The sequence below is a fragment of the Populus alba genome, chromosome 18 (genome assembly GCF_005239225.2).
Source record: "Populus alba chromosome 18, ASM523922v2, whole genome shotgun sequence".
NCBI classification, from domain to species: Eukaryota; Viridiplantae; Streptophyta; class Magnoliopsida; order Malpighiales; family Salicaceae; genus Populus; species Populus alba.
Window position 1 is genome coordinate 16,068,687 of NC_133301.1, and position 24,877 is coordinate 16,093,563.

Below are 24,877 nucleotides of genomic sequence, written 5' to 3' on the forward strand. Positions count from 1 at the left end.
AATAAAGTGTGTTTGCATGTGCGTGAGTATTTAACAAATTCAGAAAACGAAGCTTTAGGCCTCATGGTAACGTACCATTAGATTATGAATTTGCAATCGAATGACCCTACCAACCCTTGTGTTAATTTCTACTAGTTTATAAAGAAGAAAACAAAAAGGGAAGAAATGATCCAATTAAACAAGAACGAAAAAGAAAAGAAGAATGGAATTAAAGGGCAGATTACCTCGGGAAGGAATTTAGGAGGAGCAGTTGGAGTTACACATTGAAGAAAGCGTTCCAGATTGGAGTGCTGCCGCTGATGAGTTGTCGAAGGCACCAACACAGACCGCGATGCGCTCTTTTTACCACTCAGGTCCATCGTGACGGTGACGGTGACGATGACGATGACGATGATACGACTTAGTAGTGGTGGTAGGAGTAAGCGGTATCCTGTTTTTCACTGAATTCAATTTTCTTAGCTAGCTAGGCAGAGAGAGAAGCGGGCTGCGGGCAACTCAATCGACCAATTCATTTATGCGAAGAGATAGAGAAACTGATTGACTGGTGAGAGAGGCCCCTCAAGCTTACTATTTTGGCGATTTCTTCGCTGATTTATGTATATACGCGGGCAAAAGAAGCAAGCAACCCCAAGTTTATGTTTCCATTTCTTGCACGCACATAGAGAGAGAGAGAGAGAGAGAGAGAGAGAGAGAGCTTATCAAAATCCAAGCTAGCCAGAGAACTAAATTAATATGAAAACCGAAACAGATTAAGAGCAGAAGAAAAGGGAAAGAAAGATTGATGGCCAATTCCAAATTAAACTGGAAGACAAACCAACGCCTTAATTCACCCTCTAATTTGCTTAATTTTTGTTGGGGAGGGGGCCAGCAGCGATAGCTGCTATTGGGAAATTAAGGACAGGGTTGGAAGGAGTTTAATTAATTAAAGAGGAGCGGCGAGGGGGGGAGGGAGATGAGAGTGGAGTAGTAGTGAAGAGAAAAAACGCAATGCATCTTAAATTTAAAATCAGTTCAATCTCAAAGCAAACTGAGATTTATTAATTAAAGCTACTGGAAGAAATGTTATACTACAGCACTCTCGACCGAAACAGGAAAGAAGACAAAGATGGTATATATATATATATTTCTGCCTTTCGGACCGTAACTACACGTAAGAGAGAGAGACTGTGTGAGCTGTGTGTAAGTTTTGTCGGCAAGAGTCATTCACAGTGGTGTCCGGGCTGTGAGTGTTCGCTTCGCCGCGTGTTTCTGTCCACTGTTTAGTTTCCTTTCTCTTTTGTCTTTTCTTTTTTATCCCACTTCTCCTAACTTTTTACGTCTGATTTTCCTTTTAAAAAATTAATGATGCATTTTGTATTTTAAAAACATGAACGTTCTATAAATTAGCATGCACATTGCCGTGGGTATTAGAATTGTTACGTGACTATATATATTACTTGGGTAAATAAGTCATCAATCTATATATATTACAAGTAATCAGATATATTACCCGGATCATTAAGAAATTCAGGTATCGATATACTAGTTTTATCATAAATTTCAGGAATAAAAAACTAATTATGCGTAAAAAAAAATATTAATACCTCTAAATATATTCTGTCTTAGATAAATTATATTGAGTAGTCTGAATATGGTTTAAAGGTTTTGATTGTTTTTTAACCTGTAGTCTTTTTATGGTTTAGGATGGAAATTTATTCGTGTGAATAAATCTCACGTTTTAAATTTATTATGGACTTGTATGTCCAAATAAATTTTTATAAAAAGACTTTATGTAATTCATATATTGCAACAAACAAATACTCTCAATTAAAATTTGTGAGTATTTAAAATAATTCTGAGAATTTTATGATCAACTCTTGATATTTAAATATCACTCTACTTGTAGGTCCAACTTTTATACAATAATGTTAACCATTAATTCTATGAATTAAAATTTCAGGGGTTATTGAAATATTAATCAAGTTCTCACAGATTTTAATAAATTGGTTATTAAATTCAAAATAAATGCTAATACAAATACACACACTTTGAATTTATATTTTTTGAAAAAAAAATTTGTATTTTTAAGAGACTTGGCCTTATGTGATAACAAAAAATAATTAAATTAAATTTTAGGGTCAATTAAAGACTAAATTGAAAAAACTCACAATCAATTATCATTTTAAAAAAGACATTGAACTATAGGGACCCAATTAATTGAAATTAGGGGTGAAATTAAAAAGATTTGAAAGTTTAATGGTCAAATAAGGGTTAATATTATCAACAATCATGAGCATTGGTGGGTTGATATTAGTGCTACAAGATATGTACATGCTAATAACAGGATAGTTTCCATGTATAAATAAGTAGATAGAGAAAATCTATTAATGGGGAACTCATCAACCTCTAAAATATTAGGTGTTGGAAAGGTCATACTGAAGATGACTTATAGAAAGCTTCTCACCCTCAACAATGTATTTCATGTTACAAAAATTAGAGAGAATTTAGTGTCTTATTCATTATCGAGTAAAATCAGTTTTAAGATGGTTTTTTAGAGTGATAAATTTATACTTTATAAGAATGGTATGTTTATAGGAAATGAGTATTTGTGTCATGGTCTTTTTAAAATGAATGTAATGACCATTATAACCAATGAGAAGAACAAAAATAAAAATATTTCTTCTTCTTATTTGTTTGAGTCTTGTGATGTGTGTCATGGAAGATTAGGTCATGTGAATTATAATTATACGCAAATATTAATAAACTATGAATTATTATTGAGTATGATTTTTGAGAAAAAAATTATAAGTATGAAATTTATGTAGAATTAAAATTCACAAAATCTTCTTTTCAAATAATTAAAAAAAGTGGTGAACCTCTAAACTTAATCCACTCAGATATTGGTGATTTAAAGATTGTGCAAACTAGAAATGGAAGAAAATATTATATTACTTTAACATATGATTACACAAGATATTGTTATACATATTTTCTAAGGAGCAAAGATAAAGCTCTTTAACTCTGTAAACATTACAAGAATGAAGTTGAAAATTAACTTAACAAAAAGATAAAGGTAATAAAAAGTGATAGAGGTGGAGAATACAAGGCACTATTTGATAAATTACGCATCCAAAATGATATTATTCACCAAACTACTAATCCCTATTCACCATAACAAAATGGCATCGTGAAATGTAAGAACCGAACGTTAAAAAAAATGACGAATGTCATTTTTATAAGTCCAGGAGTACATAAAAACTAGCGGAAGGCAATTCTAGTTACCAATTATATACTTAACAAAGTATCCCATGAAAAGTTAGAAAAACATCATATGAATTGTGAAAAGATAGAAGATCTTCATATAAATACCTCAAAGCATAGGAGTGTCTTGCAAATATAACACTACCTACTCCTAAAAAAAATCAAGATAAGACCTAAGATTGTATATTATGTATTTATTAGATATACATACAATAATAATGTATATAGATTTCTTGTACATAAGTCAAGTATTAAGGATATTCATCCTAATACTATTATAAAATCAAGGAATGCTATATTTTTTAAGGACATGTTTCCATGGAAGATAGCACGAGAAATTATTCACTTAAAAGAATGATTGAGGCTAGCTCGAGTAATCATTATTAATCAAAACATGATGAAATTGAGTTTAGAAAAAAAAAATGAAAAAAATGACCAAAACACTTGGTCTTGATTTTTTAACATACTTGTTAGAAAATAAAAATACATAAGGTTTTAATTAGAACTGCAATTTATTTACATTAAGAAAATAATAATAATAATAATAATAATAATAATAATAAATGTGGGACTTACAAACCATATAATTTGCAAACAATTAAGAATTGAAAAAAAATTAACTAGGACTTATTTGTGATTTTACTTTTTGATGTGGGGATTTATTGAATTACATGAAGTAGACAGAAAGGAAAGCCATAAAAAAAATATTTTTTAATTTTTGTTTAGTAATGTGCCATTCTAAGAAATTACATGGGTTAACAACACATAGCACTCTAAATAAATAAATAAAATATAATTAGAGGCCTAGTTGTCTACAATGTGATGTGACCTGATTTTGACTATTTATTTGTAATTATTTAATTTGAGTATAAAGAATATTTTGTATCAAAATATATCTAACTTGTGTTTTATGATAAATAATATAATTAATTTTATCTGTATTGTTCTCTGTATGTAAAAAAAATGTCATTAGGTCCAACATCAAAGAAAAACAATTTACTAAATTTGAATTGATATATATACATATTAAATTCATTTTTATTATACACGTGTGTGTATACAACCCAATTAACTATTTAACTATTTACCAATTAAAATTGAATAAAAATAACATCATTACAAATAAAAAAAATATTTTAATATATATATATATATATATATATATATATATAATATAATCTCTCCATTGACATTTTTAAAGTTTAGAATGTCATTTTTTTAATTGGAATATTTTTTAATATTAATTTTTATTCTTTACTGGTGGAATATTAATCACTCTATATTTGTTCTATTTATACATTTTTTTTTGCTCTTATCTTTATTATTTTATAACTTGTTTTTGCAATATTCCTTTTTTTACATTGTTTTTTTTTTAAAATATTATACAAAACTAAAAATAAATAGTGTTTCACCATAATAATTGCATTATTGTTCTATTTTTTAACTACATTAAAAATTAATTTGAGATCTTACATTCTTTATTAACATATATAATCTCCACTTTATTTTTATTATATGTAAGTAAACTTTTTGATTCACAATTAATTTTTTAATCAATGTTAAAAAATATGTTAATAACACTTATATATTTATTATTTAGCATTTAAAAAATTTATTTAACTTGCAATGAGGCCAGTCAAATAGAAATGTTAACACTTTTTTTTTTCATTTATTAACATATATGGTTCTTGACTTGTTTCATTAAATGCATGTATAAAATTTTTAATTATATTTTTTTTTGTCAAAAAATATATTGAAAAAGACTACATATTTATTTTTTTTGCCAAAAGATAATCCAACTTGCATCAAAGCATGACTGAAATAGCTAGCAAACATTAATAGAGATTGCTATTGTTCTATATAATGATAAATAAACTCATAGTAGAGTGTCATGATTAAGCGAAGATCCGTTTAATATTCTTGTAGCGTTTGCTTTTTAAAATACTTTGTGTTTGAAAATACATTTAAATATTTTTTTATTTTTAAAAATTTATTTTTAACATTAACACATCAAAATAAATAGAAAATACAAAAAATAATTAAATTAAAGTAAATACAAAAATAAAAATATTAAAATTTTTTCAAAAATATTTTTTTTATATAAAAAATGGAGCTCTAAGTATCATATGAAGTCTAAAGTAAGGTTGAGACTTGAAAAATAGAACTGGATTTTTTTTAATGGTCTATAGTTATAATCCTAAATTATATAGAAAAAATCTAAAATATTTTGAAAAATCAATAATTCATAAAAATCTTCTGAAAATAGCATGCAAACTATTTTCTAATTTGGAACTTATTAGAAAAAAAATAGTCAGGGCAAAATTTGAGGTTTGTTTTTTACTAGTGGGTTGACTAATTCAATATTTTAAAAAATTTAGAATTCTTCAATACCAAGATTAATGATCTGCTAGGAGATAATTAGGTGATTATATTTATTCAAAGATCATGTGGTTTAGATAAAAAATAAAACCTTAACTTATTAGAACTACTAAGGCTATTCAAAACCATATTGAACATTCATAAATAAGAATAAGAAAATGAAATATTATTACATAGCCGTTAATTTTTAAACTTGTGGGATTAGTTGGAATGCACGCAAATTGACCTTGACATCCATATTAATAATAATAAAAAAAAATATTAACTGTCTTAGAGTAAAACCTCTGTAAAGAACGTGATTTATATAATCTTTTTATTAAAATTTAAATCGATATAATGATCAAACTTAAAATTATAGTTATTTTATCAAATTAATTATTTAACAATTTTTTGTTTAAAGTTCATTATTTTTAATTTGTGAAGGTCCCACCTTTTCCCCCCCTGGAGAGACCATTAGTCGAGTGAGACAAATTCACCATATTGGCTAGAGGAATTACATGCTGCTCGACAAGTTTCAACACCCCCCCCCCAATACAGTTGAATGTATGTACGTACGTGTATGGATGTATAGAAGATGAGGCATCAGGCACGTACGTATACGTAGGTTTGTTTTCCAAAATCTAGTTCATAAACGAGTCAATAATAATATTATGTCGCTGTGTAGAAGATGTAAACTAACAATTGGGTTTTTCAATGTGTGTGGGTCTTGAATTAAATGCCGCTACCAACAACTACCAGAAAACATTTATTGGATAATAATGGAAAAAAATGGTAATCTTGTTGGTGCATCCAATATCTGTAAACTCCCTCACTCTGCTCCTCATCTTCTTTCTTTATCTTCTTCTTCTTCTTCTTCTTTTTATGAATCCAATCTTCTCTTCTCATTATTGCCTATTCTAGCATAACCGCCCATCAGAGCCAAAGGAGTATTTCTTACACTACTACTCTACCTAATTCCATGCATCCACTTACTCCTTCGGTTATGTTTGAGATCATTTCTTAATCTAATTGATTCTCGAAGCCAACCAGCTTGCTGAATCTCAAACATGACATTTATATGTGGAGTGCTAGAGAAAAAAAATTGTGTTGCAGCTTGCTGTCAGATTTTGTCACACAACAAAGACGACTAAGCAAAATTAACGAAGTTGTTGATCAGTCGAGGCTCTCTTTGCACGAGACTTTGTGATTTTAACCTGCTTTAGTTATTCCTACCTCAATCGGTTAAATTCATACAATATATACCTCACTACTCTACCTTTGGTTTCTTTATAATCCCCATACGTTTATATATTCTCATCACATCTTTCTTGCCTCCAGCTGCATCCTAATTTGCCTTGGTTCAATCCTCTCTTGCATTTGATATCTCTCTCTTGATCAATACAAGCTATAATAATATCTAAAGGATGGCGAGGAACCCATCAACGAATAAAGTAATAATGGAGATAGAGGGAAGCAAACCATCAGGGATTGTAGAGGGAATAGCGGTGGATGGAACAGTGGTAGGAGGTTTGAGTCCTCTGAGCGAGGCCCTTTGGAGAGACAGAACGAGCACAGAATTCGTAGGAGATGTGTCGGCAAGGCTTACATGGAAGGATCTAACTGTGATGGTTACCCTCGGTAGTGGAGAAACACAAAATGTTTTGGAGGGACTTACTGGCTATGCTGAGCCTGGAACTCTCACTGCACTTATGGGTCCTTCTGGCTCTGGCAAATCCACTCTCCTTGATGCTCTCTCGAGTCGCCTTGCTGCTAATGCCTTCCTCTCTGGAACGGTCCTCCTCAACGGTCGCAAAACCAAGCTCTCTTTTGGGACTGCTGTGAGTATACAAGCTGTTTCTCTTCTAGTTTCATTTCTTCTCTGTTTTTATACATATATGCTCTGCTTTTCTAGCTCTTAATTAACTACCTTTTGTACAATATTAATTTTAAGCAATATCATTATTTATTCCAAGAGAGAAATTACTTAATAAATTAATTATAATACCGTTTTGAACTTAATTAATTAGGCGTATGTGACACAAGATGACAACTTGCTCGGTACTTTGACGGTGAGGGAAACAATCTCCTATTCAGCTCGGTTACGTCTTCCTGATAAGATGCCTTGGTCCGAGAAGCGAGCGTTGGTTGAGAGCACCATAATAGAGATGGGTCTCCAAGATTGTGCCGATACTGTTATTGGGAATTGGCATTTGCGTGGGATCAGTGGGGGAGAGAAGAGAAGGGTCAGCATTGCTCTTGAAATCCTGATGAGGCCCAGACTGCTCTTTCTTGATGAACCAACTAGTGGACTTGACAGGTACATATATATAATTCTATTCTGTTTCTTAACATTTTTTCTTTTCTTTTTTGATGAGATAATTGTTTTTCGCCTTTTCAATTCCTTCACCAGACTCTAATAATTTTTTTATTATATGTGTGTGTATATATCTATATATATATGTATTTATGTGTGTGTATGTATATATGTATGTGTGGAATTATATGTGTGTGTACGTGCGTGTGTGCCGCAGTGCTTCAGCTTTCTTTGTAACTCAGACGCTTCGCGGCTTATCTAGAGATGGAAGAACTGTCATTGCTTCAATACACCAGCCTAGCAGCGAAGTTTTTGAGCTTTTTGATAGATTGTACTTGCTTTCAGGAGGCAAAACTGTTTACTTCGGTCAGGCTGCAGAAGCATACGAGGCAAGAATCCTCGCTCCTTTATATATATATATATAATCTACATGATCATTTAACTCAAACACTGAATGAGCATGCACCCTTCCTTACGTACAGTTCTTTGCACAAGCTGGCTTTCCCTGCCCTGCTTTGAGAAACCCTTCTGATCATTTCCTTAGGTGCATCAATTCTGACTTCGACAAAGTGAAGGCTACTCTGAAAGGGTCCATGAAACTGCGGGTATAGCATTTGCTCTTATTTAATTATTACTTTTCTGTTTTTTTTCGGTTTTTATTGAAAAATGAGTTGACTTGTACTAGCAACTTCAGGAATTTACAGGCTAGTATTATTTTAAAGGAGATCACGCGATATTGATTTGCATCTCTCAATGAAAGAACTGATTGCATTGCCTTCGTTTGATCTACTCTTGCCCATTATCTCTCTCTCTAAATTTCACTAGATTTGTTGCTTTAGGCCTGATTGATAATGAATTCTCTTAATTAACTAACTTGTGTTTCTGCTCAGTTTGAGGCAAGTGATGATCCTATAGAGAAGATAACCACGGCTGAAGCTATCAGATCTCTGACTGGTTACTATCGTACTTCTCAGTACTGTTATGCAGCAAGAGAGAAGGTTGAGGAGATATCCAAAGTTGTAAGTGTTTTAATTTCGAGGCGCTCCTCCAGTTTGCAATCTGATCAACATTTTCACAGATTTAATTTTAGCAAAGCCTTGTAATTCTCATACAGTAGCAGCTTATTGCCATCAACTCATTTTTCTCTTTTGTGTACCAATTAAATAGGATTCAAAATTACTAGCTAATTGATGTTGTTGTCGCAGAAAGGAGAGGTGCTAGAATCAGGAGGAAGCCGGGCTAGTTTCTTGATGCAGGCCTTTACTCTGACAAAGCGTTCGCTCATTAACATGTCAAGGGATTTTGGGTATTACTGGCTTCGACTAGTGATTTATATTGTGGTCACTGTCTGCATTGGAACTATCTATCTCAACGTGGGGACGGGTTACAACTCTATACTGGTACTGTTTATGAAATGTATCAATCCTCTGCTCCTAAGCTTAGTTAGTTGTTATTTACGACGAGGAGTATATATCTTCTAACTAAAAATATTTGTTTCTCTGGATTAATCCGGAACAGGCAAGAGGGTCATGTGCCTCGTTTGTCTTTGGTTTTGTCACGTTCATGTCAATTGGTGGGTTTCCTTCCTTTGTAGAAGAGATGAAGGTAATTAATTGCTTTTTATTTTTTATTTTCTTTACTACTGCTCACAAGTTACGTACACTTGCCTTATCAAAGCTGCTAATTAATAGCGATGGCGCTTGCTGGTTTAATTATTTTTCTTTTCGCAGGTCTTCCAGAGAGAGAGGCTAAATGGGCACTATGGCGTGGTCGCATTTGTGATTAGCAACACCATTTCTGCAATGCCGTTCCTGATAATGATAACTTTCATCTCTGGAACTGTTTGTTATTTCATGGTTCGCCTTCATCCAGGATTTGAACATTATCTTTTCTTCGTGCTGTGCCTTTTTGCGAGTGTCACCGTAGTTGAAAGCTTGATGATGGCCATAGCCAGCATTGTCCCCAATTTCCTAATGGGCATTATCATTGGGGCAGGAATTCAGGTTTCTATATATATATATATATTCTTCTGTTAATATTTACTAGTAGTAAATAAATAAATTAACCACCCTTACAAACACTAACTGCATGCTTTCTTCATGTCATTGTCAGGGAATATTCATGCTAGTATCTGGATACTTTAGGCTCCCAAATGACATACCAAAGCCTGTGTGGAGATACCCAATGTCATACATTAGCTTCCACTTCTGGGCTCTACAGGTAACAGTGAACCTGCATCCATACATTCGTTCATTTATCGATAACATCCTTACATCTGTACGTAGCTGAAAGCAATTAAAGAGGCATGTCTATGGATGCCTTTCAGGGACAATACCAAAATGATTTGAAAGGATTGCTGTTCGACAACCAATCACCTGATCTTCCCAAGATACCTGGTGAGTACATACTGGAAAACATATTCCAGATTGATGTGCACCGGTCAAAATGGGTAGATCTCAGCGTCATATTCAGTATGATTGTCATCTACCGCGTCATCTTCTTTATCATGATCAAGATCAGTGAGGATGTTACCCCTTGGATCAGAGGTTACACAGCAAGGAGAAGAATGCAGCAGAAGAATGGAACTCAAAATACAACAGTTGCTCCTGATGGTCTCACCCACTCACCTTCTTTGAGGAATTATGTTGCCGATCATCCAAATAAAAGGTAGATCAAGGAATGCCAAAAATTAAAGGATCATTGTATCATGCTCAATTTCTTCCAGTTTAAACAGAGGATATTGATATTGATATTACTACCACTACTACTTGTTAAATATATAGAACAAAGTTATGTTTCAACCATGGGGAGCAGGTTGATGATGACAAAAATTAACTTTTGTCTGTGTAATGTGTACTTACAAACCAAAGGCTTTGTCATATATAATGTGCATTTGGCAATGCGAATTGTGCGTTTGTGAATCAAACGCATTACCAATTTCAATAAAGTGAAGGAAGGGAAGGGAAGGGAAGGGATCCTGAATCGTTAATATTCTGTCAATGTGGATAGAAGAAACATAAACTTGAAATGGCCTCAAACTCGGCCATACATTGCACAAGTAGAATGCTGGCCCCAAACCTAGACTGTTGTTAGGGATGGGATCTTTCAATTTAAGGTCTTGTGATTTTTGTGCTCAACTTTATACCATTTAAAAATTATTGCTAAATTATGTCAGAATATTGTTGTTTGTATTTAACTTGTGAACTGGAATGCCAGGCCAATGTTGGAGACAATCAAACCTTCCCCGTTTGGAATATAGCGGAGGCAGGCTATTTTGCTTCTCAACGTTACAATTACAAATTTTATACTTGTAAAACTAGATGAAGGTTCAATTAGTCAAAATAAGAATAACTTTAGTCTAAAAACGACCAAATAAGAATCGATAAAAACAGTAGCGAAATAAGATATCACAGCTTAGAAAAATATCAACAAGAGAATAGTGTGGATAATGGAAATGTGTAACTTGGTCTATTGTTTTTGTTAACTCAAAATGTTAAATTATGATCTAGGAAAATTAGTTTTTTTTATATAAAAAGTAAATTAGATTTAATAAAAAAAAAGATGCAAAAAGCGTAGCTTACCATTTTTCCGTTTAGGGTTTGGAGTTTACTGTATTAGGCTTTGAGTTTTGAGGTTTAAGAATATGAGATTTAAGATTTTAGAGTTTGGAGTTTAGGATTTAGAGTTTCGAATTATGGTATAGAGTTTTGGGTTTTTTAGGGTTTTAGTTTTAGGGCTTAGGGTTTTACGTTTAGGGTTTTTTAGGGTTTGGGTTTGGGGTTTTAGGGTTTGGGTTTGGGGTTTTAGGGTTAAGGTTTGGGGGTTGGGGTTTAGGGTTTTGGGGTTTAGGGTTTGGATTTTCGGGTTTAGGGTTTGGGTTTTCGGGTTTAGGGTTTTGGGTTTCAGGTTAGGGTTTGGGGTTTTGGGTTTCAGGTTTGGGTTTAGGGTTTTGGGTTTGGGGTTTTGGGTTTGGGGTTTGAGGTTCCGGGTTCAGGGTTCAGGGTTCGGGGTTCGGGGTTTGGGATTTAGGGTTTAGGGTTTAGTAGGTTTTAGGGTTTAGGATTTAGTAGGGTTTAGGGTTTAGTAGGGTTTGGGGTTTGGGGTTTAGGGTTTAGGGTTTTTAGGGTTTCGGGTTTAGGGTTTAGGGTTTAGGGTTTAGCGTTTAGTAGGGTTTAGGGTTTAGCGTTTAGGGTTTAGTAGGGTTTAGGGTTTAGTAGGGTTTAGGGTTTGGGTTTTTAGGGTTTGGGTTTAGGATTTGGGTTTGGGGTTTGGGGTTTTGGGGTTTTAGGGTTTAGGGTTTTAGGGTTTGGGGTTTTGGGGTTTTAGGGTTTAGGGTTTTAGGGTTTAGGGTTTAGGGTTTAGGGTTTAGGGTTTACGGTTTACGGTTTAGTGTTTAGTGTTTAGGGTTACGGTTTTAGGGTTTACGGTTTTAGGGTTTAGGGTTTTTAGGGTTTAGGGTTTTAGGGTTTAGGGTTTAGGGTTTAGGGTTTTAGGGTTTAGGGTTTTAGGGTTTTAGGGTTTAGGGTTTAGGGTTTTAGGTTTTAGGGTTTTAGGGTTTAGGGTTTAGGGTTTTAGGGTTTAGGGTTTTAGGGTTTAGGGTTTTAGGGTTTTAGGGTTTAGGGTTTTAGGGTTTTAGGGTTTAGGGTTTTAGGGTTTTAGGTTTAGGGTTTAGGGTTTAGGGTTTAGGGTTTTAGGGTTTAGGGTTTAGGGTTTAGGGTTTAGGGTTTACGGTTTAGGGTTTACGGTTTACGGTTTAGGGTTTACGGTTTAGGGTTTAGGGTTTAGGGTTTAGGGAAAAAAAAATGGAGAGGGCGTAGCTGCCATTGGCGACTTGGAGAAGGAAGGCTTGCTGGTGCTGTTCTGGCCACCGTTGATTACTATCTCTGTTTGCATTCCCACCATCTTCTTCCTCAACATCTCTTCCCCTTTTTTACCGAACAGTTTCTTATCCTTGTGCTGGGAACCTAACATCCACCGCCTCCCCCCATTGCCTCCTAAAAAACCTATACACAGATCCATACAAAACCTACTACTCATACAGAATCATGTTGAAACCTAAGGCTCACAAACCTCAACAGATGGCTACTCACAACTCATGGGCAGACAGAGTTAGAGTCTCTGACTCTAGCACTCGATTCACTCTTGATCCACTTCCCCGACAACCAGTCGGCCAAAGCCTCAAAGTCACAGAAGAAATCCTCATGGAAAATTCGGACCAATGGAAACGTTGCATGATCGGCTTCTTCCCAGGATTTCGAATGCCATTCCATGCTGTTAATTCCATTGCCTCCCGTGCATGGCGTCAATATGGTCTAGAGAATGTTATGACCACTGCTAATGGTTTTATGATATTCCGATTCAACACAGAAGAAAAGATGCATGCTGTTATGGAGAAGGGGCCATGGATGTTTGGTGGTAAAAATATCATCCTTCAACAATGGCACCCACGATTTCAGTTTGATAAAAACAAGATCTCCACCCTTCCAGTATGGGTTAGACTACACGGTTTGCCCTTTCCTTTATGGTCCAAGCAAGGACTTAGTTTGGCAGCAAGTATGGTTGGCCGTCCGCTATCCTGTGATGAACTTACATATAGTTGCACCAGATTAGAGTATGCCAGGCTTTGTGTTGAAGTTGACGCCGCCTTGCCTTTTATCCACAACTTTGAGATTGAGAGCCCTTTATCCTCTGCACCAATTCCTGTTACGGTGGAGTATGAATGGAAGCCAACCAGTTGTGATAAATGTAAGGTCTTCGGTCACTCCTGTTCTAAACTACAGCCCACTGCCATTGACAAAGGCAAAGCAAATGTTGATTCAGTTGTGGCCACTGTTCCCATTGCTACGGACAAAGACAAAGCATATTCAGTGAAACCTATTCCCATTCAGCCACTTGCCCAACCTAAAGTCGTTTCCCCTACTGATCCTTCAACTAGTTCTCATGTTGCACTACAATCATCGCCGGTGCAAGCCACCTCACCTGTTCAGCCGTTCACTTCTTTACCTCCAACTGTCCCACAGCCAGAAGGATCCATAGATATTGAGAAATGTGGTTCTAACCAAGACTCAAATATCTTAACCAAGAAGATTTTAGCAATGTCAGATGCCCCCCCAAGAGCTACTGAACCTAGCTCTCCTTCATGTCCTGCAGAAGAACAAGTCTTGCAACCCTCCCTGCTCTCAAAAATTAGTGGATCCTCCCATAAGCTAGCTCAGTCGTTGTTAAGCAAATCTCTATGCCAAGGTCCTTTATTAGAGTTCATTCCTGAGGAGGTGGATGGGGGCTCAGACCATGACTCAACATGTGATCCTCTTTCTGTAGAGGAAAGTCAACATCTCATCATTGGATTTGCTAATTGTGTGGAGAGCAAAATGGCCTCAATAGAAAGCGGCAGTGAATCCTCAACTTCTGCTACTGGCACCCTCCTTGATACTTCATCTCTATATCAAGGTATTCCTCTTCAAACATCACCAAAATCTAAGAAAAAAAAGGGGAAGAAGATCAGGAAGGCCTTAGGGCCTGTCTTATAACTAAGTTTTGGTTATTTCTTTTATATATTTATGTATAAAATCGGATGTTGGAATATATGGGGTCTAAACAGCCCTCAAAAACAAAAAATTGTTCGAAATTGGATAATAAATATATGCTGGGGTATTATTGGGTCTGCTGGAAACTAAGGTTATATCAGTCCACATGGATGCTATTATCACTAAGTTACAGCTACCTACTTGGAATTTTATTTCAAATGTAAACACCTCCTCTAGCTGTCGGGTGCTGGTGGGATGGGATCCTGCACTATTTCATATTTCTTGCCTGCACAACTCTGATCAGTGGGGCGGTGACATGTGAGGTTACTGCTCTTGCTACAAATACTTCCTTCAGGGTTACTTTCATATATGGGCTAAATACTTCTGCTGGCCGAGAGCATCTGTGGAGTTATATGAAAAATTATGCACCTCTGTTTTCGTCCTCCCCGTGGGCCATTCTGGGAGACTTTAATGCTATCCTAAGGTCAAGTAATAGGATAGGTGGGGATACTTGCTGGTATGGTCACCAAGATGCTTTTGGAGATTGCATCCAAGAATCGAGTTGGTTTCAGGTGCCTTATACAGGAATGAACTTTACGGTGGCACAATGGTCAGCTAGGAGAAAATACCATCAATGAAGAAACTGATTGGATATTCAGTAACCAAGTCTTCCTCTCTACTTGGCCATCAGCTCATTCGGTTTTCCTTCTAAGGGATTGTTCAGACCATAGTTCAATGATCCTGGAATTTAACACTCCTGAGCCTCATATTTCCTCACCTTTCAAGTTCTTAAACTTCTGGGCGGACAGAAGTGATTTTCTAGACCTAGTTAGGAATGCTTGGCAATCTCAAATACATGGCAATCCTATGTTTATTCTTACTTCTAAGCTTCGTATTGTGAAGCAGTTATTAAGGTCAATGCACAAAAGGGAATCTAGTAATATCTCCAACAGGGTAGCAGTGCTCAAAGCTCAATGGCAATCAGCCCAATTGGAATCGGATAGTTCCCCTGGCTCTACAAGGTTAATGGCTGCAGAAAGACTCCTGGCTAGACAATACAATCAAATTTGCAAAGATGAGGAAGCATTTTATAAGCAGAGATCCCGAATCCAATGGCTGCATCTGGGGGACAGAAACACTAAGTTCTTTCACCGATCCTTGGTTCACAGGACCTCCAGAAATAGAATCCATATGCTAACTGATGAGACAGGTAACAAAGTCTACAAACAAGAGGATCTTGGGCAGCTGGCAATCAAGCATTTCCAAAACATGTTTGCAGTTCCCCCTTCAACCACATAAAATGTTGATAGATTTTATTCATCAACTATCCCTCCCATTCTAAGAGCAGGACTGGAACAACCAATCTCATCGGAAGAAATCAAGCAAGCTCTATTTTCCATATCAGACAGCAAAGCCCCTGGGCCGGATGGTTTCACGTCAGCTTTCTTCAAACGCAGTTGGGAGATCATTGGAACTGAATTTATAGCAGCCATCAAGTATTTTTTTAACACAAATTCCTTGCCTCGATGCATAAATGCAACCAGGATTGCATTAGTATCGAAAGTTGAAAACCCCTCACGCATGGATGATTTTCGGCCTATCTCTTGCTGCAATGTCATTTATAAATGCATTTCAAAAGTCTTGGCAGCTAGACTGAAAACCATTCTTCCTGAAGTGATCAACCATTCCCAATCTGCATTTGTCCCCGGTAGATAAATTTCAGATAATATTCTGCTCACCCAAGAACTAATGCACAACTATCATTTGGAAAATGGTCCACCCAGATGCGCTCTTAAGGTTGATCTCAAGAAAGCGTTTGACATGGTCAGCTGGGAGTATATTCTGAAGGGTCTTAGATCCATATGCATGCCTGAGTGCATGGTAAGCTGGATATATACATGTATATCCTCAGCTCACTTCTCAGTTGTGGATAAATGGAAATCTACGGGTTCTTCAAGTCCAGTAGAGGAATTAGGCAGGGCGACCCCTTGTCCCCTTATCTATTTGTGCTTGCCATGGAAGGACTAGGGGGTATCCTCAAAGAAGCTACTCTGGCCCCGGGGTTCCAGTTTCACTGGAGGTGCAAGTTGAATAGAATTACCCATTTGAGTTTTGCAGATGACCTCATGATATTCTGCCGTGCAGACCTGGACTCAGTACAATGTATTCGAAATGCTTTGGACTCCTTCTCTCATATCTCTGGTTTAACCATCAACTATGCAAAAAGTCTTGTATTTCTTTCGGGGGTAAAGCCAGACATTAAAGCAGCAATTACAAATAAATTGGGATTCAAGCCAGGAACTCTTCCAGTGAAATATCTTGGTGTTCCACTGATATGCTCCAGATTAACTCATCAGCATTGCATTCCACTGCTAGAAAGGATTATTTCCAGAATCAAGCTTTGGACTGCTGCTTCTCTTTCCTATGCAGGTCGGCTCCAACTTATTAAGTCCACTCTCTTCTCTATTCAAGTTTATTGGTCCAGTATGTTTATGCTTCCCTGTTCAATTATAAGGAAAATTGAAAGCACCTTAGCAGCCTTTCTCTGGAAGGGTACATCTCTAACTTCATCAGGAGCAAAAGTGGCGTGGGATTCATTATGCTATCCTATCAAGGAGGGGGGATTAGGGATAAAGAAGCTCAAAATTTGGAATAAGGCTGCCATGTTAAAACACATCTGGAGGCTACTTACAGAAAAAGAGTCGGTTTGGGTTTCTTGGGTGCACTCAGTCCTACTAAGAGGTCGCTGCTTCTGGTTTTATAATTCTCCATCAACTGCTTCTTGGACCTGGCGGAAAATCTTACTTAGCAGAAGTTGGTGTCGAGGCCTATTTTCTCCAAGAATCGGAAATGGCTTGCAAACTTTCCTTTGGCTGGATTACTGGTTGCCAAATGGGAAACGCATTTGTGACAGTCTGACTTTTCGACAGTTATCCACTACTGATTTACCATGTGATGCAAAAGTTTCTTCTATAATTTCAGAAGGAGGATGGAACTTTCCTATTGGTCACCCAGAACTTCAGCCAATCTGGAATTCTATACATTTTCTCCCTCAGCCTCATCAACCAGACACTTGCAACTGGAAGGGTCTTCCCACAGGAAAGTTTTCGATTGACTCTGCTTGGGAATTACTCAGAGATACAAGACCAATCAACTCCATCTTCCACCTCATCTGGTTTCCAGATCATATACCTCGGCATGCCTTTATTCTCTGGATTGCATCCATGGGCCGTTTGCATACAAAAGACAGACTTCTATCTTTCCATGTCATCTCGTCGGCTACATGTTCCTTATGTGGTCTGCAGGATGAAACGCATGAGCACTTATTCTTCAAATGCAGCTATTCAAACACGGTGTGGAGCTCTCTATGCAGAAAGAGTCTTCTAAACTGGCCAAATATTTCCTGGCAGGGGTTACTTCTTTGGGCTGCAACAAGATTGAAGAATAACAAGTCATTCTCACATCTTCTAGCTCGACAAATCCTTTCCTCAACTGTCTACTTTGTATGGTATGAGAGAAATAACAGAATCTTCAATCAAGCTTTCAAGTCTCCGCAGGAACTTATTGGGGAAATATTTGAAGCTATCCGCTCAGTCTTGCTGGCAAAGGACCAATGGAAAATTCCAAACAATTTTCAAAGCATCTGGAGACTTCAAGAAACCGAAACATTGCAACCTGCAATGCAGCCCCCTCAGCCACCTGTTTAATTCTCAACCACGGAAGGAAAACTGATTATGTGGATTGGGTTATTCTTTTTCTCTGCTATTGTCCTGTTCACGTAGATCCCATGCAGGGTTGTTTGTTTTATTCCTTGTAATTTTTTTTTTCTCTGTTTCGGAATGCATGCTAGCATTCTTTCCTTTATTTTTTATTTCGGTTTTTTAACCACTTTAATCTCTCTTGAGGTATGCCCCTCGTACCCATGTACATAACTTTATTTTCTCTATACATCTTAAATTTTTCAAAAAAAGTTTAGGGTTTAGGGTTTAGGGTTTAGGGTTTACGGTTTACGGTTTACGGTTTAGGGTTTAGGGTTTACGGTTTAGGGTTTAGGGTTTAGGGTTTAGGGTTAGGGGTTAGGGTTTAGGGTTTAGGGTTTAGGGTTTAGGGTTTAGGGTTTAGGGTTTAGGGTTTAGGGTTTAGGGTTTCGGGTTTAGGGTTTGGGTTTAGGGTTTGGGTTAGGGTTCAGGGTTCAGGGTTCAGGGTTCAGGGTTCAGGGTTCAGGGTTCAGGGTTCAGGGTTTAGGGAGGGTTTAGGGTTTAGGGAGGGGGGGTTTTAGTGAGAGAAGGTCTGGAATTGGAGATTAGAGAGAGACTGAGCTGCCAGAGAGTTATCACCTCCGGTCACCGTTGGATCAGCTCCATTTTCAGGTATGTTATTCACCAACCCCCCTACTAAATACTGACCGTTGTGATTTTAGAATTAATATACCAATCTAGAGTTCTGGTTCTTTGATTTCTTATCCTTTTTTTTCCCTGTCACCCGCCAACCCCTGTTTCATCTCTTTGCTTGAAATGGCTTCGTCCAATAATCCCACCGCACCACACACTGTCCCCAACAACTAGTAACCAACAAATTCAAGATGCGGAAAAAACAACACCCCACACTTACACAAAAAAAACCCAATCCCACCTCCTGGGCAGAAAGAGTTAGAGTCACAGACCACTCAAGTACAAGGTTTTCTTTAGATGGTATCCTAGACAGACTGCTGGAGCCAGACTAATTATACCTGAAGATATCCTTTTAGACACCACAGGGAAATGGAACAGATGCATGGTTGGTTTTTCCCTGGCTTTAGAATGCCATACCATGCGGTGAACACTATTGCATCTAGAGTTTGGAGGAACAAGGGATTGGAAAATGTCATGACAACGACAAATGGCTTTATGCTATTCAGATTTCACACTGAACTTGAGATGCAGGAAGTGCTAAATCAAGGCCCTTGGATGTTTGGAGGCAAAACTATCATTTTTACAACAATGGCACCCCCCTTTGTGTTTGATAAAAACAAAAATATCCAAACTTCCAGTTTGGATCCGATGCATGGTCTGCCCTTTCCCTTGTGGTCAAAGAATGGATTAAGTTTGGTTGCGAGTATGGTGGGAAGGCCTCTCTCCTGTGATGAACAAACATACAATTGCACTCGCCTAGACTATGCTAGAGTATGTGTGGAGGCCGATGCTGCATTAACCTTTCATTCACCAATTTGAGATTGAAAGCTCCCTCTCAGCAGACCTATATTAATACAGTGGAATATGAGTGGAAAGCCGCCGAGGTGTGACAAATGCAACCTTTTTGGCATGTTTGCACAAAAGGAAAAAACTCAGACAGAGCACCGGGAAACATTTCTGATGGCATCCCCACGGTATCAGTAACTAACAGGAAAACAAATGATGAGGCTACAGTGTACCCTGCTAGCAAAGAGGAAAAGGGGTGCTTGAGTGCACCACTAGCAACAATATTGAAGTAATAGACGGGCCTGGCAGGAAACAAATTGGTGGCCAAGTGAAAGTGAAAGGCAATACTGGTTTTATCACCAAAAACAATTGAGAGTGGGGAAGGCTTCATAGCTGTGTCCAAAACCAGTGGGGTTAGGCAACCGGTGGGGAAGGCATCTGTTGATAGCAGAAGGTCCCAACAATCTTTGGAGCAGCAGCCAAAGCAACCAGTGGGACTATGCAGTAACATCTTGGCTATAACAGGGAGCAACCGGGGTGATGACACTGAGGATGAGGCTTCAGACACAGACTCAATTCATGATCCACACTCTGTTGAAGAAAACCAACTTCTCATCACAGGTTTTGCTAACTGTATGGAGAACAAAATGGCAACCCTGAAGAGTGCCAGTGCTAGTGAAGCATCCACATCAGCTAAGGATAGCTACAAGGAGACTTCGTCGCTCCCCAGAGGTAACCCTCTCTCCCCCTTCACTAAACAAGCAGGGAAAAAGAAAGGGAAGAAGCTGAAACTGGCCAAAGGCCAATAACCCCACTGGTTATGTCCTTTGAGTATCACTTGTATATATTTTTATGATTAAGATAGGAATGCTGGAACACATGGGGACTTAATAGCCCCAAAAAACAAAAAAACTATTAGAGAATGGATTTTTAAATCCAAGCTAGGCATAGTCGGCTTGCTAGAAACCAAGATAGCTGGCCCCCAACTTGAATGCAGTCTCTGCAGGCCTTAATTTGCACTCTTGGAATTTTGTATCTAATATCACTGCTTCCCCCACATGCCGAATTCTGATAGGGTGGGATCCTACAATTTTCAGTCTCTCTTGCATGCATTATTCTGATCAATGGGTTACCTGTGAAGTATCCACACTGTCCACCAAAGATTCTTTTAAGATCACGGTAGTATATGGGCTTAATACTCCAGCTGGGAGAAGATTGCTATGGGATTATATGCTTCATCAAGCCCCAGCGTTTGCCTCCTCACCTTGGGCATTGCTGGGAGACTTTAACGCTATATTAAAGCCTTCTGACCGGTCAGGGGGGGATATGCATTGGTATGGCCATCATCAGGAGTTCAGCAATTGTATTCAAGACACTGAGCTGATCCAAGTTCCATTCATAGGACCTAAATTCTCTTGGCATAATGGTCAGCAAGGTGAGCATACAATTTTGAAAAAGCTGGACTGGATATTCTGCAATCCATCATTCCTCTCCACTTGGCCGGCAACACATTCAAAATTTCTCCCCCGAGACTTATCAGACCATAGTGCTATGATAATGGATCTTAATAGTTACAAACCACCCCCCATTTCCCCTTTCAAGTTCCTGAATATTTGGGCTGATCGGGAAGATTTTTTGGAGCTTGTTAGAGCAACTTGGCAGCATCCAGTCATGGGCAACCCTATGTACAGCTTCACAACCAAGCTTCGTCTTCTAAAAGCTGGCCTCAGAACTCTCCACAGACACACACAAGCCATATATCACGCAGGGTTACCGAAGCTCAGTCTAACTGGAACCTAGCTCAAATGGCTCTTGATGAATTCCCAGCCTCAGAGGTTTTGGCAGCATCAGAAAGGAACTGTGCAAGAGCTTACAACAACACTTTGTCAGGATGAGGAGGCAATTTATAAACAGAGATCTAGGATTCAGTGGCTGCAACTTGGTGATAGAACACCAAATTTTTTCATAGATCACTCGTCCATAGACAAACTAGGAATGCAGTTCAGTGCTAACTGATGAGGCAGGCAACCAGGTACATGATAAGGAAAAGCTGGGAACCATGGCAGTTAAATATTTTCAACAGCTCCTGACAGCCCCTACTCCTGCTCCAGAAGCTAACATCCCCAGGCTATATCCTAATGCTATTCCATCCACAAGCATTCCACACCTCATCCAGCCGATCACAGAAGAAGAAATAAAAATGGCGTTGTTCTCCATCCCGGATAGCAAGGCTCCAGGGCCGGATGGTTTCACTGCCTACTTCTTTAAACAAGCTTGGGAGATTATCAGAATAGATTTTATTGCAGCAATTCAATTTTTCTTTGACCGAGGCTCCCTCCCACGATGCATCAATGCAACCAGAATTGCCCTGGTGCCTAAGATTGAGAACCCAGCTTGCATGAATGATTATCGACCAATATCATGCTGCAACGTCCTGTACAAGTGTATTTCAAAACTCTTAGCTACAAGGCTGAAGACTATTCTGCCCGATGTAATAGGCCCTTCTCAAGCAGCCTTTGTCCCGGGTAGACAAATCTCAGACAACATATTGCTCACCCAGGAACTCATGCACAGATACCACCCGGGGAGAGGACCGGCTAGATGTGCTCTGAAGGTGGACTTGAGGAAGGCTTTCGACACAATTAGCTGGGACTATATTCTACAGGCTCTGCAAGCTATAGGAATCCCTGGGAAAATGATTGGCTGGATCCACACTTGTATCTCCTCAGCTTACTTCTCGGTCAGCCTCAATGGGGAATTACACGGGTTCTTCCAATCTAGCAGGGGGCTCCGTCAAGGTGACCCCCTCTCCCCCTATCTCTTTGTTCTGGCAATGGAAGGCTTGGGGGGAACGCTGAAGCTAGCCTCTTTAAACCCACAGTTTCGGTTCCATTGGAGATGCAAACAAAATTCTATCATCAATCTAAGCTTTGCCGACGACCTCATGCTGTTTTGTAAAGCAAACCTTGCGTCAGTAAACATTATCAGGGATGCTTTGGATAGTTTCTCTTGTATCTCAGGGCTGACTATAAACCATGACAAAAGCTTGGTGTTTTTATCCGGAGTTAAGGAGGACCTCAGGACTGCCATAGTCAACTGTTTAGGATTTAAACAAGGGACACTGCCCGTAAATTACCTTGGTGTTCCCATGATCAGCTCACGGCTGACACACCACAATTGCCTCCAACTTGTTGAAAGGATCATCTCAAGGATAAAGCTATGGACATCAGCGTCCCTCACCTATGCAGGTCGGCTCCAGCTGATCAAGTCAACCCTCTTCTCCATGCAAGTCTACTGGTCAAGCATGTTTATACTGCCGAACTCAATTATCAGGAAGATTGAGAGCTCCCTAGCTGCATTCCTATGGAAAGGTACCTCCCTCTCTCACACTGGAGCAAAAGTGGCTTGGTCCACGTTATGTTACCCCCTAGATGAAGGCGGGCTGGGGATTAAAAACATAAAAACTTGGAATAAAGCAGCCACATTGAAGCATATCTGGAGGCTGCTAACAGAGGATACCTCCATTTGGGTTGCATGGGTGAAATCGGTCCTACTAAGGGGACGTTGTTTCTGGTATATAAACACTCCCTCTTCTTCCTCATGGTCTTGGAGGAAAATTCTTCACAGCCGGTCTTGGTGTAAAGGACTGTTCGTCCCTCTCATTGGAAATGGCATGTCCACCTTCTTATGGATGGACTATTGGCTGCCGAATGGAAGAAGACTATGTGACATCCTGCCCTTCAGACTTCTGTCAACCCCGGAGCTACCATGGAATGCCAAGGTTTCGGATATCATCACAAACGGCTGCTTGGCTCCTCCACCATGTCACCAGAACCTTCAACTAATCTGGAACTCCATCAGCATCCACCCTCAGATACAACAGGCGGACAAATGCATATGGCAGGGGAATTCATCCGGCATATTTACAACTGACTCTGCATGGGAATTGCTAAGGGAGGCTAGGCCGAAGGACTCCAAGTACCACCTTATATGGTTCCCAGGACATACCCCCCGCCATGCCTTCATTCTATGGATTGCCTCAATGGACCGGCTATACACCATGGACAGGCTCCTCTCCCACCGGATCACTAACAGCTCAACATGCATTCTCTGTGGTCAGCAGACAGAGACACATGACCACCTCTTTTTCCAGTGCACCTACTCAGCCGGCGTCTGGGGATATCTTTCAGCCAAAACCCTCTTCTCATGGCCATATACAACGTGGCAAAGTCTTCTACAGTGGGCAGCTTCCACCTTCAGGAAGAAGAAGTTCACTCACATCCTCGCCCGGCTGGTACTCTCAACAGCAGTATACTATATATGGTATGAAAGAAACAATAGAATTTTCAAACAAATTTACAGGACTTCACAGGAGCTTAGGGATGAAGCTTTTGAGATCATCAGGGCATGCTTGATGAACAAGGACCACATGCAGATTCCAGCGATTTTCAAAAGCATTTGGAATCTTACAAACGCATGATATGCAGCAGCAGCAATGCACAAAGCCAAGGCAGCGCTGGAGTTTCTTCCTCTTAGCTTTATGGCATTTAATTTTTACCCCTGTTCACGTAGATGCCATGCAAATTATTCAAAGGTTGGGGCCACCAGCCCACGGTTTGCTGCTGCAGCGAGCCATATTTCCATATTTCCATTGGTTTTGCTTCCTTCGGATAGGGCCTTGAGCCCTCGGTTTGCTGCTGCATTTTGCTTTCTTCGGATGGGGCTTGTAGCCCAAGAGACTTAGCATCTTCTGCCAAGGAGCTAAAAGAGGTGGGAAAGCAAAAAAAAAAAAAAAAAAAAAAAAAGAGTATGAATGGCCTGCTTTCCATTTTGAACTCAATTGATGATGATCTGTTCGCGTGGAGTCTAAATCGGCCACTGTTCACGTGGAGTCTGCATGGTTTTAAGCATAGGAGCACTTATTTTCATGGCCACTGTACATTCAGAAGCCATGCATGTATTCTTTTCTTTACATTGTTCTTTCGTTATTTTTTGCTAGCTGCTTGCAATCAGCTTATTTCTTTATTTTCGCTTGGGGTATGCCCCTCGTAGCTATGTAGAGAATCTTCCATCTTTTATATACATCTTAATATTTACAAAAAAAAAGTTTAGGGTTTTAGGTTAGGGTTTAGGGTTTAGGGTTTAGGTTTAGGGTTTAGGGTTTAGGGTTTTTTTTAGGGTTTTAGGGTTTTAGGGTTTAGGGTTTAGGGTTTAGGGTTTAGGGTTTAGGTTTAGGGTTTAGGGTTTAGGGTTTAGGGTTT

The 24,877-nt window shown here is 38.4% G+C and overlaps 2 protein-coding genes across 2 annotated transcripts; both read left to right on the plus strand.

Moving 5' to 3' along the window:
- The first annotated feature begins 6,318 nt into the window (after window positions 1-6,318).
- Window positions 6,319-10,751, plus strand: LOC118049863 (ABC transporter G family member 11). Its single transcript, XM_035059998.2, has 10 exons — window positions 6,319-7,436; window positions 7,626-7,915; window positions 8,130-8,301; window positions 8,395-8,517; window positions 8,803-8,931; window positions 9,118-9,312; window positions 9,431-9,517; window positions 9,643-9,915; window positions 10,025-10,132; window positions 10,239-10,751. Exons 1-10 carry the CDS (start codon window positions 7,023-7,025, stop codon window positions 10,581-10,583), a joined length of 2,136 nt encoding a protein of 711 aa, XP_034915889.1. The 5' UTR covers window positions 6,319-7,022; the 3' UTR covers window positions 10,584-10,751.
- Window positions 10,752-12,990: 2,239 nt separating this feature from the next.
- Window positions 12,991-18,146, plus strand: LOC140954958 (uncharacterized). The gene is given in 5 exon segments (XM_073406182.1): window positions 12,991-14,429; window positions 14,744-15,011; window positions 15,055-15,649; window positions 15,788-16,320; window positions 16,383-18,146. Coding segments are annotated over 5 exon segments (4,599 nt in total).
- The last annotated feature ends 6,731 nt before the right edge of the window (window positions 18,147-24,877 follow it).

Bases quoted from the DNA above. Each gene is read 5' to 3' on its own strand.
- LOC118049863 (XM_035059998.2), top strand. From the start codon at position 7,023: ATGGCGAGGAACCCATCAACGAATAAAGTAATAATGGAGATAGAGGGA. The intron at 9,518-9,642 runs GTAATTAATTGC...TTCTTTTCGCAG, and splicing joins CCTTTGTAGAAGAGATGAAG to GTCTTCCAGAGAGAGAGGCT. The intron at 10,133-10,238 runs GTAACAGTGAAC...GATGCCTTTCAG, and splicing joins TCCACTTCTGGGCTCTACAG to GGACAATACCAAAATGATTT.